At 45.7% G+C, this 25,446-nt stretch overlaps 1 protein-coding gene across 1 annotated transcript; it reads right to left on the reverse strand.

The window, feature by feature from the left end:
- Positions 1 to 12,567: 12,567 nt before the first annotated feature.
- On the reverse strand, positions 12,568 to 17,982 carry LOC136520260 (uncharacterized). Its single transcript, XM_066513713.1, has 11 exons — positions 17,821 to 17,982; positions 17,515 to 17,576; positions 16,748 to 16,881; positions 16,482 to 16,540; positions 15,547 to 15,570; positions 15,031 to 15,113; positions 14,862 to 14,926; positions 13,797 to 13,846; positions 13,562 to 13,663; positions 13,370 to 13,429; positions 12,568 to 12,953 (listed from the first exon to the last, which is right to left on the reverse strand). The coding sequence occupies exons 1-11, from the start codon at positions 17,821 to 17,823 to the stop codon at positions 12,843 to 12,845; spliced, it is 753 nt and encodes a 250-aa protein (XP_066369810.1). The 5' UTR covers positions 17,824 to 17,982; the 3' UTR covers positions 12,568 to 12,842.
- Between the last annotated feature and the right edge of the window lie 7,464 nt (positions 17,983 to 25,446).

The following is a 25,446-nucleotide window of genomic DNA, read 5'->3' on the forward strand; positions in this document are numbered from 1 at the left end:
GGATAAACAACAAGAAAATGATTATCCAAAACATGGCATATGTCCAACAGATCCAGAAAGAGGAGACTGAGAACTCAAACATCGTGAACCCTAAGACCAACTAACCAAAGGTGGGCTTGAACTTCTTCGACAATAACCAGATCCTTTCTTCTTCTCAGATTACACAATCACCTCTAACTGACTACCCTAGTTCCTCGAATGATGACTGGATCTCATAGCTCTGCTTCGGATACGAGGGGGATGAGGACAAAAGAGAGGCGCACAAGGTGGCATATTAAATCTTGGTCGATGGAGGTGGTGGCGCAGCGCACTAGAAGTGGAGGCGGTGTGGAAGGGAACACTAATGGACATAAGGTGGGAAGAGCGTTGACGATGGTGCACTCCCTGCGTGAGCGAGTGGATGGAGGATAAGGGAGAGGGGAGGGGATTCACTCGGCGGGGAAGGCGTGCGGGCAACGGTGCCCAAAAGAAGAAAAGGAGGGAGGGGGTTCTGGTACAGAAATGAGGGCGTGGGATCAAGAGCTGACAGGATGCCGAGAAAAGGGGAAACGCATAGTGCATGAGGACGGTGGATGTGGCTTAATGTTGTGGTTACATGAGAATGGGGTACTAGTGGTCCCTGACACTGACGGCGTTCGTAGGGCACACGACAATAGTGACCTAGCATGTGTACTATGGGTGAGCTAGGCATAGTGCTTGGGACATGATGTCCACTCAGGCTTTTCTAATCACTCCCTACTACCCGAAGGCTAACTTTTCCATGGTGTTCTTCTTTCCTTCCCTTCCTTGTCCACAATATGCGCCAACCTTTTGTATGAACTAATATCACGACATACATGCTTCCTCCAAAACCACATTCTCTTATTTTCTTTGAGGAGACACTATTTCATCAACCCATTGTGGATTTCCCGTTAGAACGCAAGGATATTTTCCCAAGAGGAATATTTTGTTGCAAGAGTGGTATAGTGGTGCAACTTGGCAACGGTTCTTGGTCAACAACCTCGATACCAGCGCATACCGAGCAGCATCACCATGTGGCAGCTATTCCACACAGGCCCTCAATTTCATCACGGCACCATAAGCTATTGACCAAGAGACTATTACTAGCTTACACTCAATGAATGCAGTGGGGTCATAGATGACGAAATCAAATGACTATTGCAAGCGAAGATTTAGACAATGAGGGTTCCTTTCGCAACAAGGGACAAGGAACTCAAATCCCATAACGAATTTGATTTAAGATACCTAAGTGTTCTGCTAGGACATCCACAATTAGTTGATACAGTGCCCTAGGTTATCCAATTACGGACGGTCTTGCTCGCATTTGATTAGTAGCTTCTCTTGTAACCCACTTAATGTCGTCTTGAAAATCCTAAGCACGTCTAATGAGACCTAAGGGTAGATGGACGCAATAAACACAATGAAATAAATAAAATGCACACTACAATTGTCCTTAAGCTGGTACAACATATAGGAACTCCCTCTTCCATTGTCGACACATCGTTCACATTTCCAACGACCAGACTACCTCAACAACTATGGACGAAATACAACAGAAAGATTATAATACTAGAGGACAGCAACGAAAGACACCACTAACTACGGGTACATTTTCCCAAGGCAACTAATCTACTTTGTCGGACCACGCATCTTCATTCCCGGGCTCAATGGATTTTGTTACCACCCTGGCTATGGATCTACCTCTGCTCTAGGTAGTGGCTGAGTAAGGGGAAGCAAGGGCTCTACTTCTAACACTTCCAATGGTGGAGGTGCTGGTGGCACTGCAATATCAGTTCTTTGTCTTTCCGGTGGGTGGACAGGGATTCTCTCCAAGATCAAGGGATCCTGCCTTTCTACGGCCAGCGTCCTACACTTGTCCTTAGTGACAAGGTAGGCATCCTCCAGCTGCTGGATGTGCCAATCTTCGGCCGCCTTCAGAGCTTCTACCATGGCAGTCTCACAACTTTCTACAGCTGCCACATTGGCGTGCACTTTAGCAAGCTAAACCTGGAGCATCCTGGAGAAGATCTCAGCTACCTCGGTTCATTGGAGGCACTTCCTCAGCTCTAAGACTTGCAGGTCATACTGCTCATCCAGAGCAAGCATGTATGTGGTCAAGTACACCATAGTTGGACTGTCTTCTTGCGCATCTCGCCCTTACAAAGACTCCATGTGAGCCCTCCATACCAGTTAATTCTTTTCCACAGGTGGAAAGAACCTCATGGGGGTATGAGCAATGGGCTCTTCATAGATCTAGCAAAGGTACCACAAGGCTTTGTAGGCCACAACTTGGTAGATGTCGGCTAAGCGAAACCCAGTTGCGGTCATATTCTAGGCCTCAGTGATGTCGGGAAACTCCTCACTCTTCCCAATATATACGACAACTTCACATCGCTTAGTGCCATGCTTTTCATACTCATGGCCCTCATACTCGGGACGATCCTTGACTCCGAGCTTTTGTAGGGTGGCATATAGGATTTTGGGAAAAACCTCAGTGTTCAGGTAGTGGCTGCTAACCCAGGCTCCTGCCATACCTAGTGGGTGGTTGCAAGGAAGGATTGAGCGAAAAGCTGGCTCAAAAGGAATAGCTAGGTGAGCTGGAGTGCACTGAGTGGTGGTACCAATGGCTAGGCTAGGCCCTGCTTATAATGGCAAAGCTGTCAATGGTCCTAGCGTAGTCCTCCTTAGTTCCTGCACAGGGCCACTACAAATGAATCAACCAAATTTTTCACGCGCTCGAGGCGAGCGATGTCCGAGGCCATTAATGACTAATACGGCTGTAGGGCAAGGGTCCAAAAAAGAGTGTAGAAAAGAGTACAGGGAGACATGGGTCACGGCAGGCATGAACCACAGGCGAACGTGGAGCATGAAGTCATAGTGCAGTAATAACTCCGGAACAAGGACGGGTCAGTCGTGCATAATACGGCACGACAACTAAAGTAGTACCAATGCGACTGACTTAAAGATCGTATACTACGTGAGAGTCAGTCCACTGGAGAGAACCTAGTTAAACCTATTTCGGATGCTTAAATGTAGCAATACGACTACTTATATACTTCATAGTTAAATGCTCTAACTTTTTGCAAAAATAGGTTGTCAAAATTTTAGTTTAGAAAAGGATTTTGAAGCTTCATTTCCTCATTTATGCTCTAAAACCACAGGTGGTAGAACCACCCGAAATAACACACTTACGGAGGCACTTGTCTTCCACTAGACACTAAGCACCCCGAAGGTGAGCTACATCAAGCAGTTCTATCGAGCACACCGCGAGGGAGAACTCAAAAATCTACATTTTTCCATTAGGATCATAAATGAGAGGATAATGCTTACAACATGCTTAACCATTTCTTACATCTCTTTTAATGCAACATCAGAGTATTACACCAATTGATTATAACAACATATTATACAATGTTATTAGAGTTTTCAGCAAAAACCAAAATTTAGGTAATGACAGTTTAAACGATAACATGAGGAGCATCTATATACATGGAATGATAACAGATTGTAATTCTTTCCTTTGTAAAACATTTTTGGGTGAAAGTTATAAATAACTCTATGTCTGCATCGTAAGGAAATCCTCGCTGAGCCTACCAGGAGGTTTCCACACATAAGTGTTAGCCCTCGCATTCACCTGTCACCTGCAACAGGGGGAATAAAATACTGAGTACTCGATTTACTCAACAAGACTTACCTGACAGGAGGAAAATAAAAGACTCCAAGGATATACAAGGCTATTTGGCTTATAGGTTATTGTATTGCAGGAAGCATTACTAAACATGCGTCCTTATATTCAATTTTATTAAAAGCCATCATTAGTTCATTAGCTAACCATTCCATGTAAGCACCTATGCTACTTTCAAGCAGGTGGTAAGCAATCAGAACCATTTTACCATCTTTCATGTTCTAGTTCTTACTACGGTGCTAGATTATAGCCAAGTCATACCATATCATACAGCGGTTCGTGAACCAATATAGCTCAGCTGGGTACCCCAAAACATAGGGCCTGCTTGTACCCTAGGCACAAGCAAGACTAACCCACCACTCTCCTGTCAAGGGGTCTAGGTTCCCATCCAAACTTGGACTATAAGCCCCCACTCCTGAGTCCCGGACTCAGTGTGGTGCTTAGACCTCCACCATTCCCACCTCCAATCAGTTGGTCTAGAAAGAGCCGGAAGCCACAACAAGAGAGTAATGAGCCTTCCCACTCCCATAAGCAGGTATGTGCTTAGGATAATAAGTCTGTGACCTGACTAGAATCCCCTGCAATGGACGGTCCTCAATTGACACAGGCGGGACAAATGCAACCAGAGCCTCACTCGGTTACCTAACCAAGTCCAAGTCCAAATCCAAAGTATGGTCCTTCCCGGTCTCTAATTATTATCCATATATATTCCATGTGATAGTAACATGATAATAGTAACAATAATATATTTTCTATCCCTCGCGAGTGACAGGCAATCACTCGACTTCTACCAGAGTCCTATAGCATAGCAATCTACATGATCCTATCATACTAGTAAGACTCATAGGATAAGGATATATATATATATGCAAGTGGGTTTCATTCAACTCCTTAAAACTTAATGCACAAGCATAAAATTAAGTGCAGAATAATAGAGGTTATGCACCGGGGCTTGCCTGGGTAAAATATAACCAAGTTAGATTTTCATCATGGTAGCATGATCATCAAGTCACCATCTGCTTCTGCTACTCCAGACGACTCTGCGATCCATCATCGCTCCTATCATGAAATACGTGGATGCAACGCAGGGACATAAATAATCAACGACAACCATGACTCTAAAATACGATTACGTCTCGCAAGCTAACGGGCTAGCTCTAATGACTAACATACTAAGCTACATATCCCTGTTGTTGGACGAGGCATTACTTCCCAATAAGTATTTTAGCTACAAACTCCTAGATATATCCTCAATTCATTTTATTAATTTAATATATTTTTAGACCAGGGCTTAATAGGTATTCTAGCAAACTAATTATTCAGGAGCTACAAAAATTATAGAAAGCACATAATAATATTGTGAAGCTACTGTAAAATTTTTAAAGCTAACACTATTATTATTTTGTCACAAAAATTCCTACAAGTTCATACTTTAATAATTTTAGAGCATGTTAAAACATTTAAAGCATCCGTGAAATATTTTAGAACCATGTGAACCAAGTACACTAGCAGGTAGATCATGATTTTAGAAGCTAAACAAAATCGGTTTCACAATTTGTGGATTCCTACAAAATTTTATATTAAATTCACAAGTTTGCCTTAGAAACTAATTGAGAAAATGCTTAGAAAAGGAAAAGGAACGGTGGCAACCAATCGGCCCAGCAGCCCAGAGTGGGGCGCGGTCGCGCGTGAGTTGCAATGGCCAGTGCGGCCCAAGTCTAGGGCACCCACGCGCGCTTGGCCTTTTGCAAAAGAGGACTCGCACTCTTAGAAAATCAAACAATACAGTGCGGCACTGTTTCACCATACTAGAGCTTTGCACAAAACACCCCATGAAACATTGTCTTTGCAATGGGGCGGACCCAGCACGCCTGCTCTCGACGGCATAGCTCACCGGCGACAATGGTGGTTACGCCGGGCAACCAAGACCCGCAACGGCAGGCCAAAAGGGTCGATCACTCATTACATCTAAACTCGCAGGGCTAGGCAGCGGTTAAGGACTTGACGATGCACAGACGCGACCAGCAGCAGCGCGTGGCTAACTGCAGTGGCAGTGCCCTTGTCCCAATGACCTACTGTGCTAGAACCGCCCGAAATAGCACACTTCTAGAGGTGCTCGTCTTCCACTAGACAATAAGCACCCCGAAAGCTGGCTACATCGGACGATTACGTCGAGCACACCCCAAGGAAGAACTCGAATAATCCATGTTTTTCCTCTAGGATCCAATAACGAGAATGAGTTTACAACACTTAGTCCATTTCATACAACAAGAGTTCTCAAAAATACATTATTACAATACCAAGTTCAGAGTGCGGAATTACAATAAACATCTAACGATAAGATACAAGGATTCGTCTATAGATGGCCAATGGGCCAGCCCGGTCCAGCACAGCACGGGCCTATGCTAGGCACGGTCCGATAGGGCATGGCATAGAAGGGCCCATCAGGCCACCGGGCCATGCCGCATCGGTCCATTGTGCCTGGCTGATGGCCTAGGCATGGCCTGTCGAGCCAATTTCCATGCCGGGCCAGCCCGATGAGCCCGACCTTTTTAGTAGATCGGGCTAGCTCGAGGCCCACCAAATGCGACAGAGAGGAGGGGGAGGCAAGGAGTGGAGGTGGCGGTGGCCACCGGCGAGCTCCCCCTAGGTCGCTTGATGCTAGATCCGGTGAAGTAGCTAGCGGAGGAGGCGAGTCTGGCAAAGTAGCGGCCGGATCGAGGGCATAGAAGGCTAGATCGAGGCCGCTCCACTCGAAGCCATTATAGAGGGACGCAGAGTAGGTGGCCAGACGCGCGGGGGTCATGGAGGAGGCGGGCTCGACACCGACGCTGCTATCGCGCTGGACTTTAGCATGGTCGAGGGACGGGGAGGAGCGAGGTTGATGCCGCAGAGGGGATGGAGGTCGCTCTGCTCAAAGCTGTGTGGGGGGCGCTGACGAGGCGGCTAGAGCCAGACACGCAGGGGGCCATGGAGGCGGCACTCACCGCCGCACTCGACGTTGTTGCGTGGTGGAGGTGGAGCTCTGGAGGTGGCAGCATGGGGATGGGTAAGGCAGAGTGGAGTGGAGGTGTAGGCGGTGGCGTGGCTGGAGATTGAGCATGCGGTACTGGCTACCATGCGCACACACCTGGCCGGCGAACGAAGAGAGGGAGCAAGGGAGAAGAGCGATGCCGCGAGTGGGGAGCGGGGAGGGAGGGGAGGAGTGAGCACTGCAGCATGGGGAGGCCGAGAGGGGGATAGGAAGGGTGTTAGGGTTCAGGGGGTGGGGGTGGGCTGGCTACGAGAGCAGGCCAGCACTAACGGCTGGGGCTCTTAGCAGGCCGACTGGTCGGGCTGCCTGTGGGCTTCTAGCTTTGGAGCAGGCCATGCCATGCTAGCCCACATGCCTAGGGTAAGGCCTAGGCATGGTCTACTCCTCCGGGCCATGCTAGCCTAGGCCCGCTAGCCGTCGGGCTTGGTCCGGGCCAAAAAAATGGGCCTCGGGCTGGACCAATGGGCTCGGGCTGCATGGCCATATATAGATTCGTCTATGTCCACTAGAAGAATCCTCCACACAACAGCTACTCTTCAAGCTGCACCTACAATAGGGTTTACCCTGAGTACTTAATGTACTCGCAAGACTTACCCGACTAGTGGGAATAATTTCTCGACTCTAAAGGATATGATAAGCTTTATGGTTTGCTAGGTTTCCTTTTTTGCAAAGCATTACTAGTAGTGAATCCGTATGTATGTATGTATTTTATTAGCAATCATGATTAGTTCATTAGCTAACTATTCTATGTAAGCACATGTTATAGTTTCAAGCAAGAGTTGAGCAATCAGATCCATTTCACCATCTTTTATCTTTCAGTTCTTACTACGGTGCTAGATCGTAGACAAGTTATACCATATTACACGGCAATTCATGAACCAATGTATCCTAGCTGGGTACCCCAAAATACATGCCCTATTTGTACCCTAGGCACAAGCAGGACCAACCCACCACTCTCCTATTAAGGGGTCTAGGTCCCCGTCCAAACTTGGACTCCAAGCCCCCACTACTTAGTCTCGGACTTAGTGTGGTGCTTAGACCTTCACCATCTCTGCCTCCAATCAGTCGGTCCGGAAAGAGCCAGAACCCATGACAAGAGAGCAATGAGCCTTTCCTGCTCCCATAAACAAGTATGTACTCAGGATAATAAGTCTATGACCTGACTAGAATCCAATGCAATAGCCGGTCCTTAATCGACATGGATAGGGAAAATAGTGTAACCAAGCTATGCCACATTAGCCGCGGGACACAACCTCTTACAACCACCAATACTCATACCATATCCCTGCCCAGTCTCCATTTCCTTTCACCATTTTATCATGAGAGTGATAATAATAATCACCTATTGTGAGTAACGGTAGGTTACGCTACCGATAGCCTAAGCACAGCAGCTACTCAACCTATGCTAGTAGGACCCCTGGGTAGGTATATCTATGCATGCAGTTTCAATATAAATCCTGTACTGTAAATGCACATCACATATACGGAGGTTGTCGCTTTCGCCCGCCTCCAAAAATGGATTTATGGAGGCGGGCGTCTTAAGACGACCACCTCCAAAAAATAGTCTAATTTTGGAGGCGGGCGTCTTCCATAAATCCATTTTTGGAGGCGGGCAAAAGCGACAGCCTCCGTAAATAAAAATGCTCGCTTCTGTTAATCGTTCAGCATTTTCTGAGGCGGTTGGATTTTATGACCGCCTCTATTAATTAAAGTGCAACGCCACGCAAAATCAATCCTGTAGTAGTGGTACATAAATTCTCTATCATCATCATCAACAAGTAGATTGAACAGTTCCTCATCACTTGACTCATCAGAATTGTCCCCATCCCTTGCTGAATTATCATCCTGACGCATAAATGCATCACAAACTTAGTTACATATTCAAGTAGAAAGTGCACATGCTCACATCACAATCATAATTCAAAGTCGTCACACAGTACAATATGACATAAGTTCAAATGACATGACATAGTTCAAATCACACACTTAGTGCAATGACAGACATAGTTCAAATGACATGCTAAGTTCAAAAGACAGACTGAAGTTAAGATAATAGGATCTAGATAAGGTGGTTGACCCTGGCATAGTGCTCAATGAAGGCCAGCCTTCCTTCTAGTGTAGATGTTCCAATAAAGAACTCCATATTGTTTTCTTCATTGCAGATCATGTGCACAACAAACCACATCTGTCGGTTTGTCTCCTCTACACCGCACTCTCTAGCCAACTTCTGCACTAGCCTAATCTTTTCATATTTGGCAGCCTCCTTCTATTGCTTCACTGCCAAATGTTGCTTGAAGTACTCATTCCTCTCAGCTTGAATCTTAGCGTTGTCGCTCATGTACTTGTTCATGGCCCGAACTGCTGGGCTCTTCTTGCACGGACTAGAGCTAGTGGTGCTTATGCTGCTTGCTCTCTTGTGGCTACCGATGCTAACTGGAGTGTGCACATCAGGATCCTCAGTTGCCTCGTCCTCCTCTTCCTCAACCACAGTGACACTTTCTCCAGCAACAAATGAGGTTGAGCCATCAACAGCTACACCTTGGAACATTTGTTCCAATTGGTCTATGTACTCTGGCCACCCCCACTTGCATTTCTTCCGGTCTGGGTGGCCCTACACAACTTATTAATGTGAGCAAGTGTACAGCTAACTAGATGTCAAATGGCAAACAAGCAGTTTGACAAGTACCTTAGTGTTGTCTTCCCACCATTGATCAGTGGCATCAATAGTGCCATCATCTCTACGGCCTAAGCCAGTGTCATTCTGCAGTCTTTGTATGAATTGTCAGTAGTCCTTTAGTCGCCTAATCCTGTTAGCTATCTGCACCCTATCATGGACCAAATTGGTTGTTGCATGATACCTTCCTATTACCTCCCTCATCCCTGTCTTGTTCATGGTTCCTTTGATGTAATTACCCTTGTTAATTTGGTCAACCCACAAATCACACATTATTTTGGCATTTGGTTCTGACCAATTTCCCTTGTATGTTCTAGCCTAATCCATGCATAACAAGAATATGTACATACATTATGAAAACGGCAAAATCCAACACCAAACATATTTTTTCTGGGTTTGAGAATGTATTTGGCCTTGAGCGTTTGGAAAGATCTCTTCGATCTCATCGTCTTCAGCAGCATCCTAGGGTTGAAGTTGTCTGCTGCAACAGCACTCATCGCGGGTCATCGACGTCCACCGCGGCTCCTCGATCTGGCAGGCATGCCGGATGTAGATCCACACAGGAGGCAAGGGAGGGCCACGGCCACCACCGGAGGATGACGGCACGGCGCAACCGGCCATGGCACCTCCTCCACCGCCACTGCAAGCCACGCGTAAGCCGAAGGTACGACTGCCGCTGCGGACGCGAATGGGAGGGGGGCCCATGCTACTGCCGATGCCTCCATCTTGCGCGCCGGAGCAAAAGAGGTCCTGATAGCCTACCATTCCGGGCCACCCTTCGCCCTGTGAGTTGAGGTCGAGTGCTGCCATGCCCATCCAGGGAGAACTGACGGCGCTCGAGCCCGGAAAGGGATATGCCGCATCGAAGGAGATGTCATAGCAGCCGACGAGGGAATACAGATCAGGTTGCGACAGAAGTCCCTGGTGCGGTCGTTGTCGCCGTCGCAGTTGTAGCCGTCCATCTATGTCGCGCGGATCTAGATCTGGCGGCGGGGAGGACAAGCTGGGGATACGCGCGGGGGAGGAGGAGCTGGATCTGGGGGGCGGGGAGGAGTTGGATCTGGGCGGCTGCGGCGGCGGGCGAAGCTAGGGTTCGCGTAGAGGGAGAGAGCGAGAGCGGCGGGGGGTGGGAGCGGGGGAATGGATAAGGGAACCTGAGCGGGATGGGTGGGTGTGGGGGTAGTGGGCGTCCAACTCGTGCCTCAGGTGTTTTTGCCTAGTTTTGGACCACTTGGGTAGCAAATGGCAAAAGTTTAGCAGTCTTGGACTTATCTCTTTTTTGTCCAAGCTGTTTAGATCCATTTGCCCAAAACATGAGCTAAAAGTGCTGGGCAAAACTTTAGCACAAGAAAATAAACAGGACCTTAATGAACTTATCTACCACTTAGCAGGATTCCAATCACTACTCAATAATACTTTATCAGAATCACCTTTTGTGCAGAGCAGCACATATTTCTTGTTTAAATGCAGGGGCTAAAATTTAGGGGTGTCACATCGTATGTCACATGGAGTGTCACATGGAAATGTTCGGATAGTAATAATAAAAATAAATTACAAAAGTCCTCAGAATCCGTGAGACGAATTTATTAAGCCTAATTAATCTGTTATTAGCATATATTTACTGTAGTACCACATTGTCAAATCATGAACTAATTAGGCTTAAAAAATCGTCTCGCAAAGTAGTTACAATCTATGTAATTAGTTATTTTTTAACCTATATTTAATATTCCATATATGTATCAGACATCCCATGTGATAACTAAACGGAGGAACTAACAAACCTCACAGGGGCCTTCGGAGCTCAAGCTACTGCACGCAATAAACACAAAAAAGCAAGTCGCAGGAATCAGACCACTGCTCCCTGAACCTCTCCAACAGCCTACGCTCCAACTACATTCAGGTAAGCGGGCGCTGGCACGCTCCTCCTCTCCTCGCGCCCACAACTTTTTGGCCACCTAGTCAAACTCATCCACCTTCCCTTGATACACCCTTGCCCCATGTGTCTGCGCACACAAAATTTTTGACGAAGCAAAATGAATGAAATCTAAAATCCCCTGGGAGACACGAATGACAGTACGCCTGTACAGCTTCAGTAAGCAACGAAGACGATGAGAGAAGCACAATCCTTTGCCGACGGCGACGCCGGCGCCGGCGCCTCCGCCTCCGCCGAGCAGCAAGCGGACCGTCTCTCCTCCGTCGAACAGCAAGGTGTCTGAATCGAGCAGGAGAAAAAAAAAAATCGTCCAAAATTAAGCGGCACTGAAAGCTCGTAACATGTGTTGGACTTAATTGGGCCGTGTAAACACAAAAATGAGCCCGTCGTTATGCGCCCAACAATTAAAAAACACAGAAAAAAGTGCACGAATCTACAAACAATCTCAACCACACAAAAGTGAATGAAAACAATGACACGGTATCATCCAAGAGTTATTTAGAAAACCCGTAAAGATTTCCATTGTTCCTACCTTCAAGCTTCCAATTACCAAAACGACACAGGCCGGTGAGATTCAGGACGGACGAGGACAAAAGGCCAAGCCGCCCAAGCTGCCGATGGGCCGCACCACTGACACCAAGCTAAAACCAAGGGCAACTGGAGGTAATAATATTTGCTCCAAAAAAAATGGAGGTATTAATAGATTAGAATCCAAATCCAATGGACAATTGCAACTGAATCCAAAGGAAAAAAAAATTAACATCCAATCCAAATGCGATACTAATGTCTAATGTCCAATCCAATACTAATAATTGTATAATGTTCGATCCAATCCAATTGAATTGTTTTAAAATGCAAATCCACCAAATGGGGCAAACTGCTAAGAGCGACAGGCTGCCCCCCCACCGTCGACCGGGCGGCTGTGTCCGGACTTTGGAGGCATACGCCGACACCGATGCAACCGCGCAAGGTGGCCGGCCGTGTATACCATTGATACAACCACCCCAAATCGAACTTATCCGGCAAGGTGGCCGGCCGTGTATACCATTGATACAACCACCCCAAATCGAACTTATCCCCAACTCTCACCAGAGATCAGAAATAAACCCTAGCGAGTCCTATCATTACTCGTGGGAAACAACAATAGCCGAGTCCCGTGGGCACAGGCGCACAGCACCAATCAACAAGGCAAATAGTTAAGCCAAGTGTCGAGCGTTCCTGCTAGACTTGGGAGGAGGGGAGATAGAAACGATGAGTCCCAAACTCTCCATTGCATTCTCGATAAGTTCCAGTTCACGATCGCAGGCTGACAGCCACCACTTCCCAGGCTAAAGAGTTATGTCTCCCCGCGTTTATAAGCAAATTCAATGATATGCCAACAGTTTGGTGAATGGATTGAGCAGGAGTGCCAACATCGGGTCCTGGGCCAACATCGGGTCCTGGGCGTCGTGCCGACCGAGATAAATCATGTTTGTACAACCCAACCATTGTTTGGAGAAGGAAGCCTCCCCGTTGTTCATCTTTTACGCTGGACGAATCCATTCTCAGTCAGGTATTCCACAAATTCGTCTATGAGGTAGGGCCAGGCACCTTCGTCGTCATAGTTGGATAACTGTGGATCGATCGTCTGCGAGAAAACAAAATAATAATCATAATTTGCAAAAGCCAGCGTAACGGCAAGGAGTTCTTCAAGAAAAACATGGAAACCTCTTGAACTTAATAGGTGACATACTGAATTACTATTACTGATGAACAAAACTGCATGTTGCTTCTGAGCGATTCAGCTGCTCAGAGCTTAGCTTGAATGAACAAGACTTAAGAAACACAGATTTTAAAACTACCTAGCAACTAAAGCTAATAAACCTCAATCAGATGGAATACATCTCAATCATATCAATAAAGTTTTCTGTCAGATTGTAGTGGCATAAACTAACCATCTAAATGCAATACATTTGCATTCGAACTGGGCATCTAATTTAACCACAAGCTACAGCTGGAGTTCCACTTGCAAGGGAGGTAAAATAGACAAAAGTAGTGAAGTACCTTTACAAATTCCAGCAGCTGGGCCCATGTGTCTCTAGATATGGCTTTATTGTGCCTGACCTGAAATTTGAAGAGCTCAAGATGAGGAACAAGTAACACCTTATGCTTTAACTGTGAGAAAAGTAACACCTGAACCTGATGCTTCAACTCTGATAATGAAATTAGTGAAACTGCCTTTGACTTCAGCTATACCTGTAAAAACTGACACCAATGCTCGAGAAGAGGCCAGTTCCTTTCAGCAAATAGCAACTGCCACATTCCAATAGCAGTCTCCAGTGAGAGAGACTTTTGACCCTGTCAAATAAGGGAATATGTTAAAAAAAATTACAGAAAATAGTATTATACTATTTGATGAATAAAGATGAATTTTCCAACAGCATACAAATATGAATAACCTCTATAAATACTGGATGAAATATGGGCTAACCTTTTCCCTTGCCCAAGTGAATGCAAAGTTGTATATATCACGGAACTTATCTGGAGAGGTAAGTGTAAACACACTGGTTAGAGATGAATAAGAAAACATTATTTCACTCTAAATATCTATACTTCCTCAGTCCCTATTTAAATGTCGCCGTGGATGTCAGTCAAACTTTCTAAAGTTTGATAAGTTTGTAGAAAATATTAGCAATATTTGTATCTTAAATAAATTTATTATGAAAATAGATTCAACGATCTATCTAACGATACTAATTATGTACTATAAATATTAATGTTTCCTTTTTATATATTTAGTCAAAGTTAAGTATGTTTGACTTCTTGAGAAGTGAGAACGACAGATAAAAAGGGACAGAGGGAGTAATTCTCAAGTAAAGGAAACCCATTTGCCATGAATGCAGAGCTGCAGACTTCACATACATTGGAGAAAAGCTTTCGAACTATCAAGTGGCCACATCCATGGTTATCAAGGCGGTAAGGCGAGACGTGGCGACTGACTATACCACCTTAAGTAAGAAGTGGGCTCGCCCAGCCTACCTGACAGCTCATGTGCCCCTCCCCGTCCTGAAGTGGCTTCATCAAACTCCCGATCCTGATCCCAATCCCTCCCTCTCTTATCTCCCTCGTTCTCTGCCGCTCCACCTTCGCCCGGATGCCTGCTCTGCTTCCCTCCGCCCCTCTCCAGATGCGCTGCTCTGCTCTCCCCTCCGCCCCTCTACTTCCCCTCCCTCACTGGCCAGCGCTCTCAGATCAACAGCCACCGCCGTCCCCTTCCAGATTGAGCAATTGACAAGCAGGAGATGGAAGAAATCAAGCCAGCAGAAGCAAAATCGAGCGGGCCAGCAGCAGAATCGACAAGGAGAAGGCAGAACCAAGGGGGCATCAGCATGCGCATAAGGCCACAGGGCATCACCTTTGCACTGAGGCAACCCTGGAGCCTGGACTGCTCTGCTGCTTAAGCAATGCTGAAGTGACGCCTTAATAACCATGGCCACATCTAAACTCTAATAAGCCAAACATAATCAAAGTTTTGCCTGAAATAAAGGAAACTCACTGTCATCTTTTAGCTCAGCTCGTAATGATGGTAATTTTCCACGAAACTTCTCGATTGAATCTACCCTGCAAATACCAACAAAACTTACTAACAAGGAACTATATAATGAACAACCCAGGATCTGGGATCAACTTCATATGGGAATATCGCAACTGCACACAGCACTCACCCAATTGACTGCAGTCCACCAATGAATTCCTGACGAGTAAATTCACACATTGTGGCGGCTTTCATGTGCCATGATATGACAAGCTGTTAACAGCACACATGACTATATGACTAGGAGCAATAATGATCCAAAGATGGTCATGTTTATTTAAATATAGAATAAGCATAAAAAACTTGACCATGGAGAGAAGACGTCCACTTGGCTGTCTTAAGAAAGGGGAGTACCTAACCCTTTTGGAAGGTACTCACATGACATACACGCATCCGGGCTCGAGCCCAGGTTAGCAACCCCTCAACTAGATGCTCTACCAACCAAGTTATCACTTGGTTCTCGTGCAAACTTACTAAAGGCGTATAATTGCAAACTTACGAAAAATTCCGTGCAAACACTATGCAACATAAGATAGAACTGAATGTAGCTCCAGCAGACCATTCCACACTACTCTCTGCCACAGAACTAATTTGCAAACAAACTTTTAGTAAAAACAAGTCAGTTCAGAAGAAGCTAATCACATACCATGACAATATCCTGTGGATCCACCTGTAAAATAAAGATGAAATATATGCATCAGAAATAATGGAATGTTGGTGCCACTAATAGGTAGCATAAGGTACAAAACAAAATGCATGCGTTACAAGCACCTTTCCTTCAACACAATAAATGGCAACTTATATAAGCAGCAATTTGTGTTTTCCAAACCCTCACGAGATATAGACGCTAGTAAATGGCAGTTTCAAACTCAAAACTCACAAGTCATGATCCAGCCTAGGTGTTGTTTGGTTGTAGCTTTGGTAACATAAATGGAAACGAATTAAAGCTGTGGTATTACGGCAAGACATACCATTTGAACTAATTTTATTTCCATTTGCGTTACGGATGTACAAACCAAACAACACGCTAAATCACTTGCAAGAGACAGGCACAGTGCAATAATCCAATAAACCGACATGTACAAACAAGAAAGCCAAGCAAAATTCAATAAAACCTGATCCCTAGTGTCAAAGAAAACTAAGACTGCTAGTGACATCTATCTCTTCAACAACATTGAGATAAACCATAATAATTGAAGCAAAAATTAAGGGTTTGTCCAACGTTAAATGTATGTTAAACTGATACACTGTCCCCCTATACACACATTGCTTGAGGTCCATTTCAACAGGAAATTCCAGGATTGCATATCAATGAAAAACAAAGGTATATGGATTGGCCACACAAAATTGGCATTGTTGAATCTATCCATATATAACTTCATAGTAGTACTCTACTATTTAAAATCTAAAAACATCTGGTAGCAATTAACCATTAAAATGCTACCTCACAAACTATATCAATGCCCATATTTTCTTTTCTATTTGCAATCAAATGGATTAAGCACTACACATTCCTACAGCTGCAAATGAAGTGAGAATATGGTGAACGGCTATTTACAGATGAAAATAAATGCTCATTACCTGCAGATCATTGCAAAGTTGAGATATTCCTTCCACCATGATCATATCACCATCAGGTTCTGCCAACAAAAACAAAATACACAATGAAGTCCTAATTCGAAAATGAAAAAAGGTAAGAGAGCATTTTTTTCTAACAGTGCAATGTATGTGTTATGGACCTTATAGTATAGCATTGTACATAACAGTGTATGAAAATCCAAATGTATCAGGTAAACACCAAGGAAATTAAGATCTCAAAGGTTAGTTAAGGCAATGGAAACTGATACCTTTATATCTGTTGAAAATATCTTCAAGATGCCGAGTATTGACCGCAGAAATCTGAGGTTGGCTATAGAATAAGTCAAAAGCTCCTTCCAAGTGCCAATCACTAGCTTTCAGTGCCTGAAGGGCAACCTTCTCACTGCATTAGGTGATAAAAATTGCTCACTAAATTTGTGTTATATAACTGGAACCTTGGGGTTGCATGTATTTTTATATTCCTGATCAATATGTCCTATGCACTTAAATTGAAGTTTTCTAAAGGACATCCTTTCAGGACTGCCAGCTATAAAAATTCATCTAGTCCAGATATCTATATTGTAGAGCAACCAAAATGATTCATATTATGGCACCATTGTTAAAAGCAAGACTTTAAGGTGCCTAGTACACTTGAAGTTTGCATTCCAAAGCTAGTAGGATTTCTGTGCAGTGCATACACAAGAATGAGACAGAATGCAGCACCGCATAGAAAGCAACAAAATGGATTTCTATATGTGTACTTGATAAAAGGTGGATGGCCCAGAACTGCTACAGGATTTTAGAAGAACAATATTATGACAAGCACTAAATTCCGTATCCATAGTAGACCAAACAAGCATATCATACATGGATCGTAGCAATTTTAGTGCATCTTAAACTATTATATGATGCACAATCTCAGTAAGATTTCGACCAACAAATTAACCACTAAGATGCCATGTAGCTAAGCTACTAGCTACCTTGCCAATGGCCACAATAATTCGTTTCAATTTCAACATCAATTAAACAACCATACCTGGCACCGGTTATGGTCATGAACTGCTGCACCTTGTCGCGGTTTCCTCTCCCCAGCTTATACTGTACAGTGCACACACACCACACATAATCAGCTATCATTTTTAAAAGAAAAAATAAACATCAGATTCCAACAGTTCACACATCAGACTAAACCAGTTAACCCACGAATCGAAACCGTGGAGGGAACATAGAAGGGAGCGATTCCCGCACAAACCGATTCAGATACCAAAAGATCTCACTAAAAACGGCGAGAAAATCGGGGGGATCGGTACGAACAGAACAGGGGTGGGTCGTAGATACTCACCATCTTGGATCGGAGAGCGAGGACGACGCCGGGGAGGGGAAGGGGCGGCGCGAGGTCTGGGGTTTCGCGGCGAAGCCTGAGCTCTTGCGCTCGGCTCCCTGTCCGGCCGCCTCGCCCCCTCTTTGTATTCCCCTCTTTCTCTCTCGCTCGCTAGCTGAATGAATGCTGCGCGCTGAGTCTAATCCAGCGTGGCGTGTGTACGCGACCCAACCCGAGAACCAAAATGACTGAAATGCCCTCCCACCACCCATGACGAAGAGTAGCCATGTTTGTATACAGGCCATAGGACGTGTTTGGTATAGATTCTACAACTGCCCTTAGAGCCGTTTTTTTCCTTATGCAAGAGACTCTCCAGATCCTTTCTAAACAATAGGAATAGAGATTTTATTGAAAAACATCCTCCAACGACTTTTCTAAATGGTCATCCAAATATAGCCATCTTCTATTTTGGATTTTTCGCTAGCCAAAAATAGAAGACGAGATGACTCTCTAGAGTGCGCATGAGATATAGAAAAACTGTTGGGGAGTGAAAAGATATAGAAAACGATTTTTATACAAATGGCTCTTCAAATGATGATTTAGAGAGTGAGATTTTGAAAGACTGTTGGAGATGCTCTTAACATACCAAACGAGAAACCGTAGCAGCTCCTCACGTGTATCTAGGGAAACATAGTCTTATAGCCCGTTGTCATATGGCGAAACTGAAAAAGGAGCTTCCACTAGCTTTGTGGGCTGTTAGCGAGGTAAGATCCACTTTTGCACTCCAATGTCGTAGGCGACGGTGCGAGAAACAACTGCCCATAGTGCCGTTTTGCAGGTATACGTACCAAACGAGTGAAAACTATAGCTGCTCCTCACATGTATCCCGAGAAACATAGTCTCACATCCCATTGTCACATGGCGAAACTGAAAAAGGAGCTTCCACTAGCTCTGTGGGTTGCTAGCGAGGTAAGATCTACTTTTGCGCACCAGTGTTAAGTGTTGTAGGCGATAGTGCGAGAAACTAGACATGAGAGGAGAAAAAAAAAGGGAGAACGGATATTATAGATATTTTACTATTTCTATCTACCATGAGAAATTGTTTTACCAAAAAAAATTTCTAAACAATTCAGCTACACTAGTAGGACTGCTTCTCGAGCCGAAGTCAAAATAAGTTATTGTACTAGTCAAGCAGAGTTGTACCAAATGCGCCCATGTACTAACCTAACAAGCCAAGCAACTCTTGGTCATGAGCAAGTTGGGGCAGTGACAAAATTAGGGCTAGGAATGATTTTTAGTTTGCTACCAAGCCTCATTGTCAAAATTTGAACCTGCTAAGAGTATTTGGTTAGCGTGCCAGCTTTCTAGTATAGCTATGAGTATGCCACATGTTATTGTTATTTTTCTTAAACGAAACATGGTCATGTAGGATGTTGTTTTATAGATAAAGTCACAAAAATAATAAAGTAAAAAATAATTGCAAATAGGATATAAAGTATACATAGACCAACTGAGTAATGGCTCCCAAAACCGGGGTCCCTATTTGGGGTTTGAGGGCTCCACTATTTTTTGATCCCTTAAATTCAACTATCTACTTCAATAGCCTCTCCATCCCTGCCCTCAAATTAATAGGACCCACTAGATATTAGGTCCAATGTTTTTTTCTTTTCCCCCTACCTCAGGTCCACAGAATACTCCCCCCTTGTTTAGATATCTCTCCACTCTTCTCCCAAAACCTCATGTGGAGCAACGTGGTGCGAGGCAGCGCTAATCAAGCGGCGTGGAGAGGCATCGAGGAAGCGGGGCATAGAGTGAGGCAGCACTATCACCCCGACAGAGCATGCCGCAATGAGGTGGCACCAGCTGAGCACGACAAGGAGATGTCGAGTGACTTCGATTCAGTGGTGAGAAGCCTCAATTCAGCGATGTGTGGCCATGGAGGAGGGCACACATGTGGGTTTCCAATCATGCATGGGTGATTAACAACTTCAATGCCTAAGTAGGGGCCAATTAGAGAGTCCCCAGAAATGAGGGCTAAGGGCGTTGATTTGAAGGTCTCCCTAATTTGGGGGTGTTGACGTTTGTTAACCATCATTCACTGTAAACAAAAGTGCCATTTTGAGATGAACACTAACATAACACATGATTTTATAGTTCAACTTTGGGCCAAATATGCATATATTGGAAAATCTCTTACATGCAGGGCCCACAAGCAAATTTGGGCCAAATTGGGATAGTAGGGGGAGGGGTCGCCCATCCTAGTGCAGGCCCTCCTAGCCCTCCAAGCTAGCCCAAGTCGAAGAAGCACAGGTCCAATTCCACCCATCCATTGATTAACTTCGGTGGAAGATCAAATAGTGGAAATAGATGCTCTCTTGGATCCGTGGATCCGCCAAACTTTAGTCGACAATCCAATTGATGCTAAACTTCATCCACGAGTAACACACCACCAGAGGGTCCACCAGATAGAAGGGGAAGGGCCCAGGCCTCCCGACCCTTCCCCTGGTCGCCCGACCTGTCCGGAAGCTCCACCGCCTCAGCTTCGAACACATGCAAGAAAGCACACTTTGGAGCAACGTGGAGCATGGATGGAATGCAGTTTGGTCTGATGGATATTGATATTTCTTATGACTATTGAAAGTTTTGGCAAGCGCACAAAAAATATTGATGTAGCACTTTGCCCAAGAATATTCTGAGGTCATATTTATATTTTACCATAGGGAAAGCCTATGGTTAAGATAGTGAAGAATAGAACTTCTTGTGAGCTAAATTCTTATACGACTACGGCGCACATTGCGTTTAGTAGCGACAAAGATAAAGGCAATTGATCACTATAGAAGATGGCTTGATAGAGGAGTAACAGCGTAGTTGGTGGTAGAGTGAGTGAAAAGGAGTCCTATGTAACTTCTACTTGCAAGCACAACTTTGTTATAAACTATAGCAGATTTAGACAAACAAGAGTTAGAGAGATACACAAACACTTCGGGGGCACAACTGGCCAGCTAACACAAGAGGGGTTAACTAGACAAATTGCCATGAGCCTTATGATTTAAGAACTCTATCGTGGTGGAATACAGATGATGAACAGGGTTGTCACCACCTTTATCACCTACCACTAACTATCCGGAGGCCTAGCCGTATTCACAGGCAAGCTATAACTTAAGCACCACGCTTAATCTATATAGGCTCACTACTTCGATCCGAGCTTCGATGAAATGAGATCAAAGCACCCTAACCAGACGATGAAGCCCGTGCAGGCTGATGTCATGATCAGGGTAACCTTTTGCTATTAAATTATTTATCATAAGAGTTAACCCTAGACCTCAAACATGCATGAATCTTCTAACACATGTATATATAGTCCCATAAAATGTTAAAACGAAATTTTTTCATTAAGTAGCTACCTTGGGGTGGTTAGTAAATTAATTTTCTCCAAACATTTTCCAAAGGGAAAATACAAAAGAGGTAGTTTAAATTGTGCACTTCATGATAAACCAAAGCCACGTCAAAAGCTTTGAATCGAAATAGACTTTAAATGGTAGCTCAAACTTTGAAAATATTGTGAAGAGCAACACTTAACCTGTTGTACCGAAGTCCAAAAATCAGTCACCAACATTCAAAGTTAAAACTTAATTTAGGAAGATTTTATGTATAAACTTATAGGTCAAATCACATCAAATTAGAAGTATGAGTTTTGCTCTTTAAAATAGTATAGGTCTTGTTGACCAAAGCCCAGGGATTTAGCTGTGAAAACTGTGCTAACATTCAGTTTTGGGAACTAAATTTTGATAGATTTCATAGCTAAACCTATGTGTTAAATCACCTTATTTTGGAAGTACTAACTACTAAGTTTACTGTTTCATTTAGTATAGTTTTTACTGGCAGAAGATCAGTAATTAACCACTAAATATTTAACCAAAGAGGCTTAATCAAAACTGTTAGGGGATCAGTATAGGTCTTGTTGACCAAAGCCCAGGGATCAGTAATAGATTGACTAGGGAAACATTCATAAAAATTGTTAGGGCTCCCTGGAACGTAGCTGTGAAAACTGTGCTAACATTCAGTTTTGGGAACTAAATTCTGATAGATTTCATATATAAACCTATGTGTGTTAAATCACCTTGTTTTGGAATTACTATGTTTACTGTTTCATTTCGTATAGTTTTTCTGGCAGAAGATCAGTAATTAACCACTAAATATTTAACCAAAGAGGCTCAATCAAAACTGTTGACTTCCTTTGTTCAGTCTGAAAGCAGCTGTTACATTCAATGTTTGGAGCCGAATTTAGAACAATTTTATATATGAACATATATGGAAATTCACCTCAAATTTAAAGTCCAAAGTTAATTCTTTAAAATGGTGTAACTTCTCTTGATAGAAATTTAGTAATTAACCATGAACCACTCAGCTAATTGTGCTTTATCACAACTGTTTCCATATCACCTAACTGAGCACTGAAAGTCAGTGTTTTGATGAACTCCGAGTCATTAGATCACTTAAACGGTTAAGATTTTGTCTTGGGGCTCTTGAACAAGTTCAGTAGAACAATGATCAGTGAGCAACTTGTATACCAAAACGTTTATACACGAAATTGAGAGAACCTGGGAGAAACAGAGGTAACATCGTGACTGAACTGAGGTTCAGTCAGACATTGGCAGCAAGCAGCCAGGCTGCCTGCTTCAGCTGCTCGCCGCCGTTCTCCACCGCCTAACGCCTACCGAAGCCTAGCACATCAAGCTCGCATGTAGGCTGGTGCTGTCCGTCCGCGCTCCCGTCGCTCCGGCCATCAGCGTATCGCGACGCGACCGAACCGAGCGCCCACAGCGCAGGCATGCACCCAATGATCACACGCGGATCACGGCGAAATCCTGCCCCCGGAAGCAACCAAACCCATCGCCGCCGCCGCCACACGGCTCCGTCCCCGCCGGCCCCTACCCGATCTATGGGCGCTCGGCGCACGCGACCGCACGGGAACGGGAACCCGCCTGTCAATGATTGCGCCGACGCGCGCCGATCCGTACCGCATCTATCCAGGACCACGCGCGCGGTGCGGCCGTGCGGCGCGCCATGCCATGCCATGCGCCTCGCCGAAAACGTTGCACCACCGGCAGCGGCATGTGCTGTCTCGCTCTCAGCGGCTCTGTAGCTGTGCAACCTGGGGCTCGGTACGTACGGATGGTTCGTGCGCGACGATAGCCGCCACCAGAAGTTGCCGCGCCGGCCGTGTCAACCGATGGTGCCGGTCCGATCGACGACCCACACCCATAGCAGGGCCCCTTTGATAACCGCCTCATATACACGTTGTAGACTCGCGTGGACATGTGGCACACGGCACAGGTGAGATCAGTCGTCGAACGCACAGACACAGAGGATCCGAGCCGGCCTCCGTTGACCGTGCGTCCACGATATCGATGGAATCTCCTGTGTCTACTCTTTGTACTCGGAGGATGGTGGGCTCGAGACAGAAATTGAAGTCAACCCACACACGCCCGCCGCCCGCCGCTCAGTACGCACGTCGTCACGGTGGCAGAGCGCACCTGGCTCGCGCGCGCGCGCACGGCACTCATGCACGCTTCGGCAGGACGCGGCGGCCAACCCATTTGGCGAGGGAGCGCGGTCCAAGTGAATCGACCAGGGCTCTATTCGCTTTGCTTATAAATCGTATTTTTTCAATAAATGAATAGTATTTTTTTTCTAACAAATGAGTTAACGGTACTTTTAATAAATCAGTCAACGGTACTTTTAGTCATGTCTTATCAGCCCAACCAAGCGGGCTTATAAAAGCACCATGCGTGATGATGAGCATGGGCCCGAAAATGTTTCCCTGTGGGCGTGGTGGGCGGGGGACCAGAGACCGCTGGATCATTGCCATTGACTGAATCACTGAACCTGAAGCTCCTCCTACGCTACTGCGCCGTACCTAATACCTATGCTATGCATGCCATTGCCATGGGCGGGCGCGGCCCCCCTCTCCGAATTCTACAGTTTCAGCGCCGGGCCTACCGCCCTGGCCACCAGGCCGGCCGTCGACAGCGCCGCGTGCGATCCGTTAATGGCAGGCGGGGCGAGACAGTGAGAGTGCCGCCACTGCTGGCGGCCGACGGCCACACACAGATCGACACAGGCAGTGCATTGGCAGGCCGTCGCGTCGCGCCGGCAGGCCGGCCGTGGTGAAATGTTCCTTCTCGTGTCCTCTTGGCTTGGATCGATCGTCTGCTGCTGCTGCTGCTGACTGGTGAGACGTGAGAGTGACGACCGCGACGCGGCTGTGCGCGCGACTGTTGCGCCGAGGGCAGGCACGCCCGGCCCAGCATGGATCTAATGCTGCGCCCGGCAATTTGAAGTGCTGCTGCGGTCCAGAGTTTCAGCGGCCTCACCCTCACTACATAGCCTAGCCGTAGAGGCTCCTGTAGTCCTGTGCGTAAACCTCGAGATCGACGACTGACTAGTGCTGCTACTACAAGTACTGTGGATCGGAGGGCAATGCAAACAGATAAGCAGTGACCGACTGACCTCTCTCTCTCTCTCTCTCTTCGGTCACGTGTATCACGAGCACCGGCGACCAGTGCACTACAGGTCTAGTGGTCTACCGTCTACACATGCACGCAGCGCCAGCGCCGGCGCCTCGATCACGCAGGTTTCATTTGGCGCTCGATAGGATCGATCATCACGTCCAGGACTGCAGCAGGTTAAAGTCTCCAGATGCATGGCTGTGCTCGATCGGACTCTCGAAAGCAAGCCAAGGAATCATTGGTCGATAGCAGACGCGTGACTGGGGAGAACGCACTCGGGTCTCGGGGCCGGGGAGCCGGCCGGGACCCGAAGATGGTGATGGGTCAAATGCTTGTTCAGCCCCGGTCCAGTCAATTTATAGCCTGGAGCGAAGCTTGGAAAATAAGCCTTCATTTTAATTATAATAATATGCATAAAAATTCTATCCATCTCTATTTTTTTTCTTTTTTCACTTCTATATAAATGCATGTCTTTTGGCAACACGAGGACACTGTAAATTTAGAAATAATACTAAATTCAGTTTAACGTTAAAATAAAATGAGTGTTAGTAAAGTACCAAGTATTTTTTTTTGGCGAGAGACGAGTGGAGAACAAGGATAATAATTATTCACTATCCTACACTGTTAGGGATTCCTCGACCCCAAATTAGAATATGAGTCTTATATATTCTATTCTAAAGAATAACGACAAGGGGCAAAGGCAAATTAAACAATCAACAAAGGGACTAAGGGAACAGGGGCAATTGGGCATGACACTTTACCTGAACACGTCTGGGCGTAAGAACGTCTCGTATAGTCGTAGTGTCGTTCTCGCTTGGTTGGGAATGGAGTTACGGAGCGAGCGAACGGAGTACCCAGATCGGCGACGGCGACGGCGGAGCGAAGGCGCAGCGATGAGGAGAGTGGCTGCGACGGAAGGGAAATCGACGGACTCTTTCTTACGCGCTTGGTATTTCCTATGGGCCAACTATAGCTTACATACATGGGATTGGGCCCCTAGGCCCCCCCCCCCCCCCCCCCGGGCCGGCGCCGTGTGGTGCGTGCTCCGTCCACATCAGGTGCCATCTCGATCGTAACACAACACACGTACGTGTTGTGTAGCATGAACAGAAGGCTTGGAGAGATGAAGACAACA

This window comes from Miscanthus floridulus, chromosome 18, assembly GCF_019320115.1.
Source record: "Miscanthus floridulus cultivar M001 chromosome 18, ASM1932011v1, whole genome shotgun sequence".
Taxonomy (NCBI): domain Eukaryota; kingdom Viridiplantae; phylum Streptophyta; class Magnoliopsida; order Poales; family Poaceae; genus Miscanthus; species Miscanthus floridulus.